Raw genomic sequence first — 18953 nt, forward strand, 5'->3', positions numbered from 1 at the left:
CAGCTGCAATGCTAACTTTTAACATTGAAAATGCCATAGACATGCTAATGTGTTAGCATCGCTCCCGTTTTTAAGTTATAAAATACATCTATCAACTGTTTCAGAAGAACATAACAGGTCGGTTTAACATAGAAAAGGTAAATAATACTCACAGACGTATGCTCTTTAGGGTTTTAGCAGGAGAAAATTAAGCAAAAGAAAGAAAGAATAATTGAAGCATTGCTTCAATCTGCGAAGCACTGCTTCGATTGGTTCAAGGTTCAAAGCAAAGCCGCGCTGCAGAAAAGTTGTTTACGGACCCGCTGCAGGGTCTGTAATCAATACAGAAATGATCATTTTCCTGACAAACACCCCCCAAAACAACGGCCACTCTGAAGGACCGATAACATAATCGTTAAACACAAAGCTCATTGATGTCGGTGGATCGAGTCATTTCTTAGCGATACCCAAAAAGAACCGGTTCTTGATACACATCCCTAGCTGCTAAGGGGTTAGCTCATTCCCTTTAGAGGAACAAACCAGAGCTAACGTGCCATTCTAACATGCAATTCTTACAACAGGAATATGGCACAACACAAATTTAAAACACTCACAGGCTGTACTGATTGCTGGGGTTGATTTTGTCGCAGAGTCGGAACTGACCCTCTACTGAGTATTAAATGCCGACTGAAGCCAGCTTGAAATCGTGCAAGGTTTGTGAAACAGTCCTCCGTGAAATGCGCAGAGCAAAGAAATAGTCGGCGGTTGTATGTACTGGGGATGCGGTTAAAAATGAATAAAAGCCAGTGATCGCGTACATTGCTTTCCGTAGGAAGATCGTAGTCCGCTAAAACAGCCTGGGAAAGCACACCTGTAGCTCGCCATTGCTTCTCTTCGAGTGTTACGAATGGGTGGGCACAACCTTATGAATAATTAATTTCGAAGGGGGCGTGTGTGAAAGGGGGTGGGTGTGGGTGTGTGTGTGTGTGGGGCGGCTATTGGTGAAAAAGTGACGTAAGTTTTCTCTCAAAAACGGATTGGCCTGTTTTCTAGCGGCAATTCAAAAAAGGAGAAATACTTGAAACAGAGGTTCTGAAACTTGCTGGCACTTCGTGTGTATTCCCCACAGCAAGGAGACACTGAACTAACACCAAAAACATGAAAAAGATGATTTTGATTCTCTATAAAGGCTTGAAGGCGACATTGCAAAGTTGCAGGAAAAAGGAAAAACGCTTTTCTGTAAATTTGCTCTTTTTTCTGAAAAACTCCACTTATAAGTTGTCTATAAAAGTGAAAAACTTGATAAGCCTTAGAAGAATTATCAGGCTGGTGCATTGCCATCAAAAGGTACAAAGTAATGAAACCAAAGAATGAACAAAGAAGCCACATGATAGCTTTTAGCTAATGAGGCCTGTTCAGCCACAAAGAAAAGTATTGGAGTGTCCTGAGGTGTCATAAATTCAGCCAGGAAATGTGTGGGCTCTCTTTATACACTTTGTGAAAAGGGGAGTAGAAGACTCTTGGTGCCTGGAATCAAGCCGAATGATATACCGAGTCGTTCAGTGTAGCACATTCAAGCCTTAGGATCTTCTGGGTAGTCTGGTGCAGCCAGGTTGGAAAAGCCAACCTTTGGTTGTGTCATGATGTCTCTCAGCATCCTAGCTACACCTCTGTGCCCCAAAAATAAATGCTAAATGACATGCAAATCTATAGAACTTTTCCATCTGATGGAGAAGCTAAGCACTTTTACAATGGTGCTTAACATTCATTCGTTCACACAGAGATGCCATGCAAAGTGTTCAACTGCAGACGAGGTGACACTTGCCACAAGGGCCCATGTTGATTATTAGGGAATAGGTTTGAAGGACCTTGGCTCATAAGCCCACCACTCTAACTGCAAGGCTATCACCTCCCACATACTTTGTTAATTTGAAATGTTACTTTTTTAAACAGAGTATGAAGATGTATGAAGACACTTTTGTGCTGCAGAAGTGAGCCAAACATAGCACACACAAGCATTGACATACAGGGAGTGACATAGACTATTGAGCACTGTAGTAGTAGTCCTAACAGCTGTCTCTTCTTGAGGCAGCTTTAGTTGTGCCCTAACAGGGGATAGGTGGGAGGTGATAGCTTTGTTGGTGAAGTTGAATTTTTCATTTACATTCAATTCAATTTTAATTTATTTAGTTTATATAGCGCCACATCACAAGAAAGCTGAATCAAGGTGCTTCCCACAAGTAAGTCATTGAGCCACTCATTGGATCTGTTGCTACAGAAGAGCCCATCCTACACACCACATCGACCACAGAAATCATCCAATCCAGCAGGTGGATCGAGCCGCATCTCAGACAGAGGGAAAAGAAAACAGAATCTGGAAGCTATTTTCTATGGTATAAGGGGAGGGTATTTATAAGCTTCGCTTCTGCCTACTTTCTTTCGGCCACACAGGTACCCTCTGTGGTCTTAACATTCTGTATACTCCCCTATGTGTCAGAAATGACCTGCCTTTACCAATACCATAAAATAAAGCATCTTAATTGAATTTTAAATCCAGTATCTATTTTGCATCATGAAACATCCTGTTATTTATCAAGTCAACTTAATTTTATTCAGTTTTAATCATTTTTTTCTAACAGTGAAAAAGATGTTCATCAGTGAACATGATTATTTTTATCTATATTTTGATATATGATTATTATATTATTTTTATCTTTGTTTAATTTTACCACAACCCAACTGTCATAATAGGTTTTTTTTTATACAGTAAAGGTTTATTATTACTATTATAACAATGTGAAGAAATTACTATTGAATTAATTTTATTGAAAGGAAAAATAACAGTCAACAGTCTGGAACTTTTCCAACAGTTTATTCTTTGTTAATATTCTTTAGGAAGTGAATTATCAAATACAGTAGTGTTCAGAATAATAGTAGTGCTATGTGACTAAAAAGATTAATCCAGGTTTTGAGTATATTTGTTATTGTTACATGGGAAACAAGGTACCAGTAGATTCAGTAGATTCTCACAACTGGAAGGTGAGGAGGAGGTAAAGGACACTGATGACTAAGCTGGTGATCCCGATCGTTGTCTAAATAAAGTCTGCTGAGGGTATGAAAAATGCATTGACCTGTTGCCTCTAACTGCTTTCAGCTTAGATGGTTGTAGGGGGTTGTTTTCAGCATGTAGGGGGGCTGATTTGACAGATTTAAAAAGCTGAAGAAACTGTTTTCTAATGGCAGTTTTGTAGCAAGTCTGGGGCCAATTGCTTCTTAGAATCGGGGCTGCGGTATTGACTGCATCATTTTTGAGATGTCATCGTAAAAAAGGCAAATAATTCAAGTCGTACTCTGCAGAAGTGCAAATAATCACCCCTTTCCTATCGAGAAGTACAGATTACTGTACATCTCTACAAATGCAGAACAGTTACTATTCTACCCATTCTGCGACCACAGAAATAAAACAAAATTGTTTCTGAGCACAATATAACAAAAATTGCACAGGGGAGCTATGACCACTACCTTTGCACCCCCCAGGGTTTTTTCACTTAAACACAATGATTTCTGTCATTATTAAGTCTATTTTTTGTTCCTACTATGTACAGTAGTGTTCAGAATAATAGTAGTGTTATGTGACTAAAAAGATTAATCCAGTTTTTGAGTATATTTCTTATTGTTACATGGGAAACAAGGTACCAGTAGATTCAGTAAATTCTCACAAATCCAACAAGACCAAGCATTCATGATAAGCACACTATTAAGGCTATGAAATTGGGCTATTAGTAAAAAAAAAAAAAGTAGAAAAGGGGGTGTTCACAATAATAGTAGCATCTGCTGTTGACGCTACAAACTCAAAACTATTATGTTCAAATTGCTTTTTTTAGCAATCCTGTGAATCGCTAAACTAGTATTTAGTTGTATAACCACAGTTTTTCATGATTTCTTCACATCTGCGAGGCATTAATTTTGTTGGTTTGGAACCAAGATTTTGCTTGTTTACTAGTGTGCTTGGGGTCATTGTTTTGTTGAAACATCCATTTCAAGGAAATGTCCTCTTCAGCATAAGGCAACATGACCTCTTCAAGTATTTTGACATATCCAAACTGATCCATGATACCTGGTATGCGATATATAGGCCCAACACCATAGTAGGAGAAACATGCCCATATCATGATGCTTACACCACCATGCTTCACTGTCTTCACTGTGAACTGTGGCTTGAATTCAGAGTTTGGGGGTCATCTCACAAACTGTCTGTGGCCCTTGGACCCAAAAAGAACAATTTTACTCTCATCAGTCCACAAAATATTCCTCCATTTCTCTTTAGGCCAATTGATGTGTTCTTTGGCAAATTGTAACCTCTTCTGCACATGTCTTTTATTTAACAGAGGGACTTTGCGGGGGATTCTTGCAAATGAATTAGCTTCACACAGGCATCTTCTAACTGTCACAGCACTTACAGGTAACTCCAGACTGCCTCTGATCATCCTGGAGCTGATCAATGGGTGAGCTTTTGCCATTCTGGTTATTCTTCTATCCATTTTGATGGTTGTTTTCTGTTTTCTTCCACGCGTCTCTGTTTTTTTTTTTTTTTGTTGTCCATTTTAAAGCATTGGAGATCACTGTAGATGAACAGCCTATAATTTTTTGCACCTGCGTATAGGTTTTCCCGTCTCCAATCAACTTTTTAATCAAACTACGCTATTCTTTTGAACAATGTCTTGAACGTCCCATTTTCTTAAGGCTTTCAAAGAGAAAAGCATGTTCAGCAGGTGCTGGCTTCATCCTTAAATAGGGGACACCTGATTCACACCTGTTTGTTCCACAAAATTGACGAACTCACTGACTGAATGCCACACTACTATTATTGTGAACACCCCCTTTTCTACTTTTTTTTACTAATAGCCCAGTTTCATAGGCTTAAGAGTGTGCATATCATGAATGCTTGGTCTTGTTGGATTTGTGAGAATCTACTGAATCTACTGGTACCTTGTTTCCCATGTAACAATACGAAATATACTCAAAACCTGGATAAATCTTTTTAGTCACATAGCACTACTATCATTCTGAACACTACTGTACATCTCTTCTTCTCTTGTCCAATAACAAAACAGCAAAATGTTGCTTGACATTAACAATCCACTACATCAACTCTACTTAGCACATGTGGGACAGTATGTGCAAACGTGAGGATGGGCTTTGCTTTTCTCACACGTGCAGCACACAACTTTTGTCTTGCCGTCCTTCTTCCAGGGGCAGAAACTGCATCTTTTTCTCTTGCCTGACCCAGCTGCAGCCTCAGGTGGCTCAGGACAAGATTCAGCTCCCTGAGCAGCTTTCACAAGTGCTGCAGAGGCTTCTGTGAGGGGGAGGCACTCCCTTCTTTTGATACATGGGGTGACAAGAGCCTTTCCCAACTGTTCTAGGAAAATCCTCCTGTTCTTCCTCTCACCCATCCAGGTTGGGTTGATCGTCTGCCATATCACAAAGGCATTGTATCATGAGACATCAAGGATGCTGTGGAAGATGACCAGGGGCCAGCGTGCAGTCATCTTTTAGCAGCTGTATGTTCCAATAACCTTGTCAAGGTTGTCCACGCCCCCTTTAGTGTGGTTGTAGTCCAGGATGATGGCTAAGTTCCTGTCTTCATGATCAGTGATTTCAGCTGTCTTGTGCAGTGTAGTCAGCAGGACCACGTTCTTGTTCTTTTTTGGGAGGTAAGAAACAAGAGTAGTGGTGGGGATGAAGGCAAACTTTGTCGAGAAGACCACTCTCCCTCTTGTTTCAGACTTTCTGAACTCCCCGCTTTTCTGAACAGTGCCAACCATGAGTTCATAGGAGGTTTAAAAGTTGTCACATGTGACATTGTGAACCCCTTAGTCCAACCATCAAATCAAGTACAACATGCATCCCCTGGTTCTTCTCTGGTGCCCCACTGGGCACCTTCCCAGTGTAGATTTGCATATTCCATGCATAGCTGGGTTTTGCATCACAGGCTCCCCACATTTTGATGCCATATTTTGCTGGCTTGCTTGCCAAGTACTGCTGGAACGGACAGCCACCTGATAAAATAAAGAGACAACGATTACAATCAGTAATGAGTGTGAGTGTCACAGAAAAAAAATCACATGAATCAACAAAGTAAAAATATAAATTTCAGGTAAGCAACATTACATATATGAAAATAAAAATTTTCCTTTGAATGGAACCAACTACTCATCTACTGTGACTTCAGGTCCAGGGTTGTAAAGGTATGGCAGACGCTCAACCCACTTGTCCCAGATCTCTCTGATGGTTGCCAGTTTGTCCGTCACATGTATTGCTGACTCATGGTTGTCAAATCTTAGCATTCTTGAAAAATTGTGGAATACCTTCAGCGGCATTGTGGCATGAAAAATTGCCCTTCCACTCTCTGCATCCCAGAAACTAGATGTAGCCTCACCACGAGACGTATAGACACTGCTAAGATCAAAAGCCCTATGTAGCCACGCAGGTCAGTCTGATCCATATTTTTCCAGTTGTCTTCATATTTACGGGAACTGGGAATTTGTCATTTCCAGTATGATCTTTTCAATGGCTGGTTTGATGAACAAGTGGAAAGTGGAGGAGATGTCCTTGGCATGGGCAGCTGAATATCTTATTGGCCCTGGGGTTATTCTAATGATGTTTTGTGATGCAGCTCTTCCCGGTGTGCTGTCCATGTTTGATGAGGACCATGTTATTTTACTGTTCTTGGGTAAAAATGTCTCTCTGTCAGCTTGGGTCATTTCTTCTTCATCTGAAGACGTTTCATGGTCTGCGCTGTATTCCTCTTCATCTTCTTCTTCAGATACCTCTTTTTCCACATCATAGTGTTCTTGTTCATCCTGAACCTCTGAAAAAAATCTGGTCCAACGTCCACTCATGGCTTCAGCAAGGAATCAATTGGAGGTCTAGAAATGAGAAAAGATGGCTAGAGACAACACAGGCAAATTCTACTGAAAACAGGGCTACAGTGTAAAAGTGATATGTGACTATAACTCATTTCTATAATTTATTTCCAGTTAGTATAATGAGTTATGAAGTTGTAAATTTAAATGTGTCAACATAACTTAACAAGAGCAATCAAAGATTTCTGAGGTCCATCAAACCGGCTCTGGATCACATCCAAAATTCAGTGGAGTCTTCCATGCCCTAATATATATCTGTTGTGCAAAGGTGATTAGAATCTGTGAAGTAGTTTTGATGTAATCCTTCAAAGACTATATAAAGGGAAATCTTGATCCAGAATCCGGGTCTGGATCCGGATCACCTCCAAAATGCAGTGGAGTCTTCTATGCCCTAAAATCTAGCCATGGTGCACATTTGGTGAGAATCCGTGAATTAGTTTTGACATAATCCTTCAAAGCCTATATAAAGTGACATCTTGATTCAGAATCCAGATCACCTCTAAAATGCAGTGGAGTCTTCCATGCCATAAAATCTATCTATGGTGCAAATTTGATGAGAATCTGTGAAGTACTTTTGACGCAATTTTTCAAAGCCTATATCAAGAGAAACCTTGATCTAGAATCCAGATTCAGATGTGGATCCCCTCCAAAAATTAATGGAGTCTTCCATGCCCTAATGTCCATCTGTGGTGCAAATTTGGTGAGAATCTGTGAAGTAGTTTTGATGTAATTCTTGCAATCTTCCAATTATTCTAATTGTACAAAGTTTATTTCCTTTGATTTCTGAAATATTTAAAACTAGCTGTTTGACTCAAAAACTGAAATGAAAACTTTATCTTGGGATCCGGATAACCTCCAAAACTTAGTAGAGTCTTCCATGACCTAATATCTATCTGTGGTGAAAGTATTGTCAAAATACGTACAGTAGTTTTGACGTAATCCTGCTAATAGTCAGACAAATAAATAAATATATAAACACCAATGATTTTATTACATCCTTGGCTGACGTAATAAAAGTTTACCATGGTTGAATCATAAGCGCAATAAGGAATCATTTATGTTGTTCAAGACTTTTATGAATTGGTTTTATTCTAAACTTCTTTTAAACATCACAGTGCCTGAAATTCTCAAATGTGATGAAGGTTATCTGCAGAAATACAAAATATTCACAATGACTCAGGAATGACAATGAACAGTATTTCATGTTGTCTTTGAATGATCTGAATCTTCTTTCATATTTGTTTGACCTTTTCAAGGTGCAAGTGGATCTCTTGGAGAAGGAACATGTGTGTAGTTCAGCATCTAAACATAGGAAGTACCGTCAGGAGGTCAAAGTTGGGGCCCAGACTACACGATCTGTACCCTTCATCATTATTCCTATGAAGGAAGGACAAGTACCTATTGAGGTTAAAGCAGCTGTTAAAGAATCTCATCACCATGACGGAATCATGAAGAAGCTGCTGGTCATGGTAAGAAAGAGTCCCATTATAGTGAGAAGCTTCAACGAACTACACTGAGTCTTGACATCTTATCAAAAACCAGTGATGTTTATGTTCACATCTACTACATCTTTGACTACGTTCAATCAGTTGGAGCTTGGATTGATGCCCAGTTGAAAAATGTATTTTAAATTTGTTGTTATGATTTGTGGCCAGGATCTGAACAGAGTCTGAGATTTCCCAAATGCAGGGCAGACACGACAAATGGTTGAATTTAAAAAAATACTGGGTTTAATGCAGGACTGGTGGTAAGATACAAAAACAGTGGAGGACCAGGAACAACCAAAATACAAAGTTCAACCACTCAGGGTGTGGGGAAGTCCAGGGCGTGAGGAAGCTAGGCAAAATTTAGGTAGACAATCTTCCAGGGAGTGGAAAAACCAGAACTGAGTACTTACAAAAAGGGAACAGTGGAAAACACAGGACATCAGAAAAGGTGAGCAGTCACTTTAACAAAAGAATGATAAGTAGAGCACTGCATGGACGAAGACAAACATCAACACAGGACTCAGCTACAATTCGCCCTATTGACGTATCCCATAATCCCTTGCACGCCAGAGAGTCGCTGCAGTCAAACAACATAGAGAACCACATGATGACAATTGTAAATGAATATGAGGTCTGTTAGAAAAGTATCCGACCTTTTTATTTTTTGCAAAAACCTGATGGATTTGAATCACGTATGCTTGCATGAGCCAACCTTGAACCTTCGTGCGCATGCGTGATTTTTTTCACACCTGTCAATTACGTCATTTGCTTGTAAGCAGCCTTTGTGTGAGGATGGGTGTTGTCTCTCGTTGTTTTTTCTTTGCAAGGAAATGGCGGAACGACTGGAGCAGCTCGACTGCATCAAATTTTGCCAGAAACTGGGCAACAGCCAGGTGGAGCTCATTCGGATTATTCAGACGGCTTTCGGTGATGATCCTCTGGGCATCACACAGATTAAGGAGCAGTACAACTGGTTTAAAGACGTCTGCACAATGGTGGAGAGCGCGCCGGACTCCGGTCAGCCATCAACACGCTGAAATGACCGGATCATTCCAAAGTGAACGCTGTGGTGATGTGGGACTGTCCTGTGACTATCCAAGAAATTGTGGAAGAGGTGGACATCAGCACTTTTTCGGCACATTCCACTGTGACAGAAGATGTTGCCATGAAAAGAGTTGCAGCGAAATTCATCGGCATGAAGCTGATGGCGCAGCAAAAGCACCACCGTGTTGAAGCCTCACAGGACATGTTGTGACATGCTCACCTCGTCCACAATTTCTCGGATAGTCACACGACTGAAAAGCCACCGAAAGCCGTCTGAATCTTCCGAATGGTGGAAGAGCTGGGCATGTTACAACATGTCCTGTGAGACTTCAACACGGACACGCTTTTGTTCCACCATCAGCTTCATGCCGATGCATTTCGCTGCAACTCTTTTCATGGCAAAATCTTCTGTCACAGTGCAATGTGCCAAAAAAGTGCTGATGTCCACCTCTTCCACAATTTCTCGGAGAGTCACACGATGGTCCCACATCACCACAGCATTCACTTTGGAATGATCCGGTCATTTCAGCATGTCGATGGCCGACCGGAGCGCGGTGCGCTCTCCACCATTGTGCAGACGTCTTTAAACCAGTTGTACCGCTCCTTAATCTGTGTGATGCCCAGAGGATCGTCACCGAAAGCCATCTGAATAATCCGAATGGTTTCCACCTGGCTGTCGCCCAGTTTCTGGCAAAATTTGATTCAGTTGCGCTGCTCCGGTTGTTCCGCCATTTCCTTGCAAAGAAAAAACGACGAGAGACAACACCCATCCTCACACAAAGGCTGCTTACAAGCAAATGATGCAACCGACAGGCGTGAAAAAAATCACGCATGTGCACGAAGGTTCAAGGTTGGCTCATGCAAGCACACGTGATTCAAATCCATCAGGTTTTTGAAAAAAATAAAAAGGTCAGATACTTTTCTAACAGACCTCGTATTATACTACAAAAATGTAATTTTTTTTAAGCTTTTCGTCACATTAATTAGACTGCATGCAATGATACCCTGAAAAGTTGCTAAAACAATTATAACAAATAATCCATGTCTGCTACGTTTAATCTGCGTGGAATTTAATAAACACAAACCGAATTTCAGAGATATTATATATATTAGTCTGGAACAAAGAGGACAAACAGTGTTGTAAAGAACAATAATCAAGATGTTAAAGAGCAAACTTCACTTTCCCCCAGAACGACATGATCAGGAAGCAATTGTAGCTCACATCAGCTCCCATTGAAAATAACAGAGAGACAGCCTGTGATTCTCGCATGTTTACATAAAACAAATGCAATAACGTCTCTAAATCCAGAGAATATATTCATGAGAGTTTTAGACACAATATAAAAATAGTTTTATGTTGCGATGTTAATGGTGTTGTCCGTGTGCAGAAGTTAAAGTGCGGCGTGATCAGAGTGTCTCAATGCAGTTCTCAATGTTACTGACATCTCACAGCGCGGCGACCTCTCCGAGGTTTTGCGGGATTTGAAACATCAATAGGGCGAATGGGAAAACAGCAACAATGGATGGACACAAACACAGGTGAGGTTAAATACTGAGTCTGATGAGTGTATTAATTCCAGATGGAAACTAAGAGAAGGGGTGTGAAGACTAAATTAAGACACTAGATGGCGACAGAGAACAGAACATACATAAACTAAGAGTGCAGACATGAAGTGCCCAAACATACTAATAAGCCTAATAATACAGAAAACACCAATGACAGACATACAATGGAAAGACCAAGACACGAACAACCACAGGAGTTGAGAACATAAACTTGTTTGGAGAGAAAGGTGAGAGACCAGACAGAAAACATGACGTGAACAAAGGGCGGGGTCCAAGGGCGCAATTTAGAAGTAGAAATTGGGCCGAAGCCCATAGGTGGGGAAGCCAACGGTTTCTAGATAAGCTCAGATGCATTCTGAGCATCCAGAATAGTAATTTTAATGTTTTGAGAAGACCATAATAGTACTAGTAATAGTACTTTATTCTGAGAATAGCCAGCATTGATTTTATTAACATCCTGGTGTAAATAAGGTATCACCACATGTGTAGAACTCAAAAAGAATGATAGGTTGAGTTTTCATTAAAAAAACAACTGCAATGTGGTAAAATGTATTCATAAATATGAAAGAACAGGCTCTTAATAATTATTAACTATCGCATACTGTATTTTTTTTTCTCAAGATTTGTTTTTACATAAGTTTGAAAAAACAACATATCATAGGTTTAGGATAAATTACTTATCATGAATTTAATTTTCGAAGTAGCACTAATGACAACACTCATACTGAACATAATTTCGCTTGCATAGACTGATTTTGGAGATCAAGCAATAATTGCAGATGGGCTTTCTGAGGTCCCGGATAGCTTTTCTGATTTTCTTTTCTAACTTTCAGAATTTAGTAAATTAGCATATGGTCCATTGATACTTATGTGTAGATGCTAGTCCCTAGAGGCAACTATTTTTGGTTTCAAATCTGGGCAAATGCAGTCCCAGAAAATTCCGAATGTGACAAACAAGAAACAGGTGTTGTAAACAAGTCAATGCTGCTAAAAATACAAACTTGCAGAAACAAAGATACTATTCTGACATGTTTTGCACATAAGACTGATGTGATTTGCACATAAGACTCCGAGCGATGATCAACAGGCTGAAACGACCAGATCATTTCCAAACTGAACGCTGTGTTGATCCGGGACGTCATCTGACTACTACAGAAATGGCAGAAGAGGTGGACATACCACTTTTTCAGCACATTCCACTGTTACAGGAGTTTTTGTCATGGAAAGAGGAGCGGAGGAATTCGCCACGGAGCCGCTAATGGCGCGGGACAAAAGCACCTCTGTGTTGGTCTCACAGGCATGTTGTAACATGCTCAGCTCTTGCACCGTTCGGAAGATTCAGACGGCTTTCGGTGGCTTTTCAGTCGTGTGACTATCCAAGAAATTGTGGACGAGCTGAACATGCCACAACATGTCCTGTGAGGCTTCATCACGTCGTTGCTTTTTGTCCCGCGCCACTAGCGGCTCCGTCCCGACGCGCGAATTCCTCCGCACGTCTTTTCATGACAGATACTCCCGTAAGAGGGGAATGTGCTGAAAAAGTGGTATGTCCACCTCTTCTGCCATTTCTGTAGTAGTCAGATGACGTCCCGGATCAACACAGCGTTCAGTTTGGAAATGATCTGGTCATTTCAGCCTGTCGATCGCCGCTGGGAGCGCGACGTGCCCTCCGCCATTGTGCGTCATCTTTAAACCGGTTGTAACAATCTGTGTGATCCCCATAGAATCGTCCCTGAAAGCCATCTGAATCTTCCGAATGGTTTCCACCTGGCTGTCTCTCACAGTTTCTGGAAACATTTGATGCAGCAAAGCTCCAAATTGTTCAGACATTTTCCTCACAATAAAAATCCGACAAGGGGGCTGGACCACTGCTCACCCAAAGCGTGCTCACAGGCGAATGACGCAACTGACAGGCGTGAAAAAACTCACGCATGCGCACGAAGGTTCAAACTTGGCTGATGCAAGCGCTCATGATTCAAATCCATATAGTTTTTGCAAAAAATAAAAAGGTCGGATAGTTTTCTAACAGACCTCGTATGTCAGAAGGTGGGGGGCGGGGGGCATACCATATTCTGTCCCCCCTGGTTAAAAATACCCCACCAAATTGCGCCCATGGCGGGGTCTATCCAGGATGACAGCACTGCACGCTCACAGCGAGAAATACCCATTCACAGAGCACGCACGTGCACCAGGAACAACAGAGAGACATATACAATCTATATGCGGACCAGAACCCTAGGACTAAAGAGACAGTTGCAGACAAACTGCGACTAGGGGGAGAAAACAGGAGCTTACAATCTCACATGCACACAGAACATGACAGGACGACATGGAAGACCGGCAGGAGTTGAGCGCATGCGCGCGCGCACACACACGCACACACACACACACACAATACCTGTACATAGGAAGGAGGTCTAATACGAACACACATACTCAGCATGACAGAAGAGGAGACTAAGACAAGAAGTGTGGAATGAGCGGCCAAGGAAATCACACATAACCACATTCACACACTGACGTACACATCCACACGGACGAGGGCCAGCAAGCACGTCAACGTGGACCAGGAGGGGGCCGTGCCAGAACACATGTGCATGCAGCTGCGCACACCCACAACCACAAGGGCACACACAACTTCACACAGACAGGAGAAGAGACACAGAGAACAAATACAACAGAAAACTTGGACACTGACCATTCAGAAGACAGGACAGACGGACAAGGACAGAGACAAAATACAAGACCCCAAAAACAACCCGATGGGATACATTTGTCAGTTTTTTCAAGAACACTGAATATAAAATTTGTAGGTGTGATTTCAAATGCATTTACTCTGTTTATGCAGCCTAAAGGTGTATTCATGAACTCTCCAAAGGTTATTTTCCTTCACCCTGCAAGTAAAGGTGAGTTTACTGAGTTGGAGAGCAATATTACCATTTTTTAAGCTGCTTTCTTGTGCCCACTGTTGCCTCTGATTTTCAGGTGGTAAACAAAAGGAAATTCTCAACAGTGAAATTCCAAAGGAAGATTTGGTGCCAAACTCACCTACTAGCACACAGATCTCTGTAACGGGTGAGCTGTAGTGTTGTAATCAGATGTGCAATGTGATGAATGTGATGTATGCATCCATCTGCTATCATATATATATATATATATATATATATATAGTTGTGGTCAAAATAATAGCAGTGTGTTTACAAAAGTGAGTAAACCTCAAAATCCTGAACACAGCTTTTATTTCATACATACAAATGCATTGGGAACACTGCACATGGGCTGTTCCAGACACTGTTCAGAAGAACAGTCTACTTTGATTAAAAAGTTGACTAGAGAAGGGAAAACATACAGTATAAAATAATCTCATATGCTTTAAAATGACAACCAAAACCAGAAAGACACAGAAGAAAATGAAAATCCACCAAATGGATCAAAGAATAGCCAGAATGGCAAAGACTGAGCCAATGATCAGCTCCACGGTGATCAAAAGAAGGTTGAAAGTTACCTGTAAATACTGTAAAGCCAAGCTATGGGCAAGAAGTCCAACTGAAAAAAAAATGACGTGCTGAAGAAGTCACAATTTGCCAAAGAACACATTGACTGGCCTCAATGAATTCATGCCACAGTACACTGTGAAGACAGTGAAGCAGGATGGAGCAAGCATCATGATATCGGGATGTTTCACATTCTGTGGTTTCAGGCCCATTTATTGCATATCAGGGACCATGGATCACTTTGAATGCGTCCAATAAAAAAAGAAAATAAAAAAGTCATGTTGCCTTATGTCAAAGAGGAAATGCCATTAAAATGGATGTTTCAACAAGTCAACGACCCCAAACATACCACAAAGTGAGCAGCATCTTGGTTCCAGACCAACAAAATTATCTTTATAGAGTGTCCAGCCTGGACCTTAATCCAATAGAAATCTTGTGGCATGGCATCAAAAATGCTTTTTCTGAGGCAAAACCAAGAAATGCAAAGGAATTGTGGAATGCAGTCCAGTCATCCTGGGCTGGAATACCTGTTCACAGGTGCCAGAAGTTGTTTGACTCCATGCAACACAGATGTGAAGCAGTTCTCAGTAACAGTGGTTATAGAACTAAATATTAGTTCAGTGATTCCCAGGAAAGATAACTCTTCAAGAATTTTTCAGTTTATACAGTAAGTGTTTGAGTTTGCCAAGAAAAATGCAGATAATGCTATTTTAACAGCCTAATATTCCTTTTTCTTCACTTTCTGTAAAGTAATAAAAAAAATGGATACATTTTTCTTCATGTTTTGATTTTGTTTAGAATGTGCAGTGTTCCCAAGGCACTTGCATGTATGGAAATAAGAAGTGTTATCATGATTTAGAGCTTAACTCAATTAAAAAAAAACACTATCATTGTGAACACAACTGTACAAACTCAATGTTTATCATGGGGCCCTCACTATCATCAATGAAGAGTTGAGATAACATCTCCCACTCATAAGGCAATCACTCTAACCTCATAGAGAGATGCATCTCATGCAGGATACATTCTCCTTCTTCCCTCTTCCAAAGACATGCAGGTTAGGTGAATTGGAAGCTTAAAATTGGCCACAGGTGTGTGCGTGTGTGTGTGTGTCCGTGCGTGTACGTGTTTGGCGTCCTGTTCAGGGTGCATCCCCTCCCTTACCCTGTTACTGCTGGTATAGGCATCAGCACCAGCCCCCTTGACCCTTGATTGGAATATGCGGGTATAGAAAATGAAATATAAAATCAGTTTTCTTTTTTTCTATTCTTCTCTGCACATACAGGAAGGGAGGATTGGATAAAGGTTGAAAAAGCCATTAATGGAACATCTTTGGGTACTCTAATTTACCAGCCATCTGGATGTGGAGAAGAGAACATAGTCCACATGACCCTGGCTGTTATTGCTACCACATATTTGGACAAGACCAATCAGTGGGAAACTATGGGATTTCAGAAACGTTACAAAGCTCTCCAACATATACAGACTGGTAGGCACACAAAGCAGTTACTTCCAGCAATCATGTTGGTATTACAGTATTTGAATTTTACAGTATACAGCTATCTTCTGTCATATAAGATTCAGTACAGAGACATGTCATTGTATCATGGTGAGGATAGGAAGAGAAATGGTGTTGGGGTCATTTTAAAGGAAGAGTATGTTAAGAGAGTGTTTGATGTTTTAGCAAGTTTCTGACAGGGTGATGAGTGTAAAGCTGGAAATTGGAGGGGTGATGATGAATATCATCAGTGCATATGTCCCACAGGTAGGTTGCGAGATGAAGAAGAATGAAGATTTCTGGAGTGAGTAAGATAAGGTGGTCGAGAGTGTGCCCAAGCATGAAAGAGTGATGATAAGAGCAGACTTCAGTGGGCATGTTGTGGAAGGGAACAGAGGTGATGAAGAAGTAATGGGTAGATATGGTATCAAAGACAAGATTGTGGAATGGCAGATGGTAGTTGATTTTGCAAAATGGATGTAAATGGCTACTTTAAGGGGCCCTTCACACATAACACAACTGAAGATGACTAGTGCACGAAGTAGGAATTTCATGCCAATGGTGAAAAATCAGAGCCGCCTCAAATACCTCGTACCCATGTTGCCACAACCATTCACGCACGCAAGTGGCCGAAAGACAGCGAATGCCCTGCGTGTGCTCATTTGATCCTCCTCTCGGCAGGTGTAGGCCAAATTCCAGGTGTCACACACGAACATCTAACGTCGCTCGCTGGACACTTAGAAAAGGCGGGGCTAGTCAAGCTCCTGGTATGATAGTAGACAGTAGGTGACAACATTTGACCTTTCTGTGAAAAGTGTCTAAGTACAACACGAGTGTGGCATCACATAGCAACACACATGGGTGTGACAGTAACTTTGCCAACCCTCCCCCCCACACACACAAAAACACACACAAATGGCATGTGGAGTGTGTCATTGTTGTCCGCTCCCTCCAACACAAATGGCTTGTGGAGAGTGCTCCCCCCCCAACGCACATACCATGAATCCAACATTGTCAGCTGTGGCTGAAGGTCCTGGAGTCCGGCTGCTGTCCAGCACAGTGCGCTGCTGGACCAGCTGACCAGTGTCCTGCAACCCAGCTGGAGAACATGCAGTGCACATGTGTGTGTGGGTGTTCATGCCCTCATGAGGGCCAGCCAGCGTCTGAGTGCGCAGCACGATGTGAAGCCGGCCCAGCCAGCTGATGTCACTTCCACCACGTAAATTATAGTTTACATGACAGAGAAAAAGAGTGGAAATTAAATAAAACAAAGATGGGTGAAGGTGTGAACTTATTCTTGTGTGATTGCTTTGCTCATATGCTTTGCTGTAGACATACACTGCCGACTGACAGCTGGACGTGACCGTGCACTCAAGGTGTTACATTACAACAGTAATCAGACAGATGCAGGACAAATGCATAATACATACACAAAATTAAAATCACAGAACAAAGCAACAGTGAGCCTTTTTGTTCTGTGAGCTGCCGAGGTCCGCAGACAGCGGTAGGCATACCCCTCTGTGATGTGCAGCTGTTCAGATATCTGTGCTCGCAAGTCATAGCTGAGGAATACCTGTAGTGGCTTGTAGGATATGACCTCATATAACTGTACTCTGAAGCGCGGATGTCGGCATGCTGTCCTCACGTGGGAATAAATTTTAAAATATTGCTTCAGCTGACCGGCACGTCAGCGCACTGTAATGCGACTATCATGTCATGGAGGAAATCACCTCACGGGATGGAGGTGCATGTCACTGCGGAAGTTCCCCACATTGTAATAATTAAAACACATATCACATTTGCAGTGGATCACTGCGCGATGTACATGCCATGCCAGCTGATGTGTTCATGACGCAAGAGCTCAGCTCTTCATGAGATAGGAGCCAGCCGGCTCTTCATGAGACGAGCGCATCAGATAATTCATTTCAATTTCATGTAAAACATAAAAGGGAGAACAATAATCCACGTCATTTCATTACTTCCTGGTGTACGACTAGGCAGAGGCTAAATCCGCTCTTTATAACAGGAATTAGGTATTATAAATTGTGGTGTTTTAAGTTTTTGCTCCGCTGCTTTGTGTGTGATTTTCCACATGCTTGCACTGTGTTTGTGTGCCAACATGAGCGTGCACAAAGCTGTCACTGTGATATCGTGCATGCCTGTCCGACTGTGCATCCCTCCTGACAGCAGGTGGAATGTTTCGTGGTTCCCCATTTCATTTTGTGTTCACAGATTTTCTTCTGGCTTCTGCATCTTTCATCTTATGTGTGACGGGGCCCTAAGAAAAGGGAGGAGCACAGGGTGACATATGAGGTCTGTTAGAAAACTATCCGACCTTTTTATTTTTAAAAAACTATATGGATTTGAATCATGTGCGCTTGCATCAGCCAAGCTTGAACCTTCGTGCGCATGCGTGAGTTTTTTCACGCCTGTCGGTTGCATCATTCACCTGTGGGCAGGCTTTGAGTGAGCACTGGTCCAGCCCCCTCGTCGGATTTTCATTGTCAGGGAAATGGCTGAGCGATTGGAGCAGCGCTGAATCAAATTTTTCCAGAAACTGTGAGAGACAGCCGGGTGGAAACCATTCGGAAGATTCAGATGGCTTTCGGTGAGGATACTCTGGGCGTCACACAGGTTAAGGACCATTACAACCAGATTAAAGACGGCCCACAGCGGTGGAGGGCGCGCCGCGCTCCGAGCGGCCATCGACAGGCTGAAACGACCAGATCATTTCCAAAGTGAAGGCTGTGTTGATCTGGGACGTCGTCTGACTACCAGAGAAATTGTGGAAGAGGTGTATATCAGCACTTTTGCGGCACATTCCACTGTTACAGGAGATTTTGTAATGAAAGACGTGCGGAGGAATAGGACATTTGGGATGGAGCCGCTAATGGTGCACAACAAAAAGCACGTCCGTGTTGGAAACCATTCGGAAGATTCAGACGGCTTTCGGTGG

At 41.9% G+C, this 18953-nt stretch overlaps 1 protein-coding gene across 1 annotated transcript in view; it reads left to right on the forward strand.

Moving 5' to 3' along the window:
* LOC117526580 (complement C3-like) overlaps positions 1–18953 on the forward strand; it is a gene marked incomplete at its 5' end in the record, with an annotated part of 127466 nt that overhangs the window by 79115 nt on the left and 29398 nt on the right. Inside the window, 4 exons of the mRNA XM_034188639.1 lie at positions 8165–8377; positions 13854–13911; positions 13991–14080; positions 15785–15988. Of these exons, the coding sequence (XP_034044530.1) occupies positions 8165–8377; positions 13854–13911; positions 13991–14080; positions 15785–15988 (565 nt within the window). The remainder of the gene's footprint in view (positions 1–8164; positions 8378–13853; positions 13912–13990; positions 14081–15784; positions 15989–18953) is intronic.

The sequence above is a fragment of the Thalassophryne amazonica genome, chromosome 15 (genome assembly GCF_902500255.1).
Source record: "Thalassophryne amazonica chromosome 15, fThaAma1.1, whole genome shotgun sequence".
Lineage (NCBI taxonomy): Eukaryota > Metazoa > Chordata > Actinopteri > Batrachoidiformes > Batrachoididae > Thalassophryne > Thalassophryne amazonica.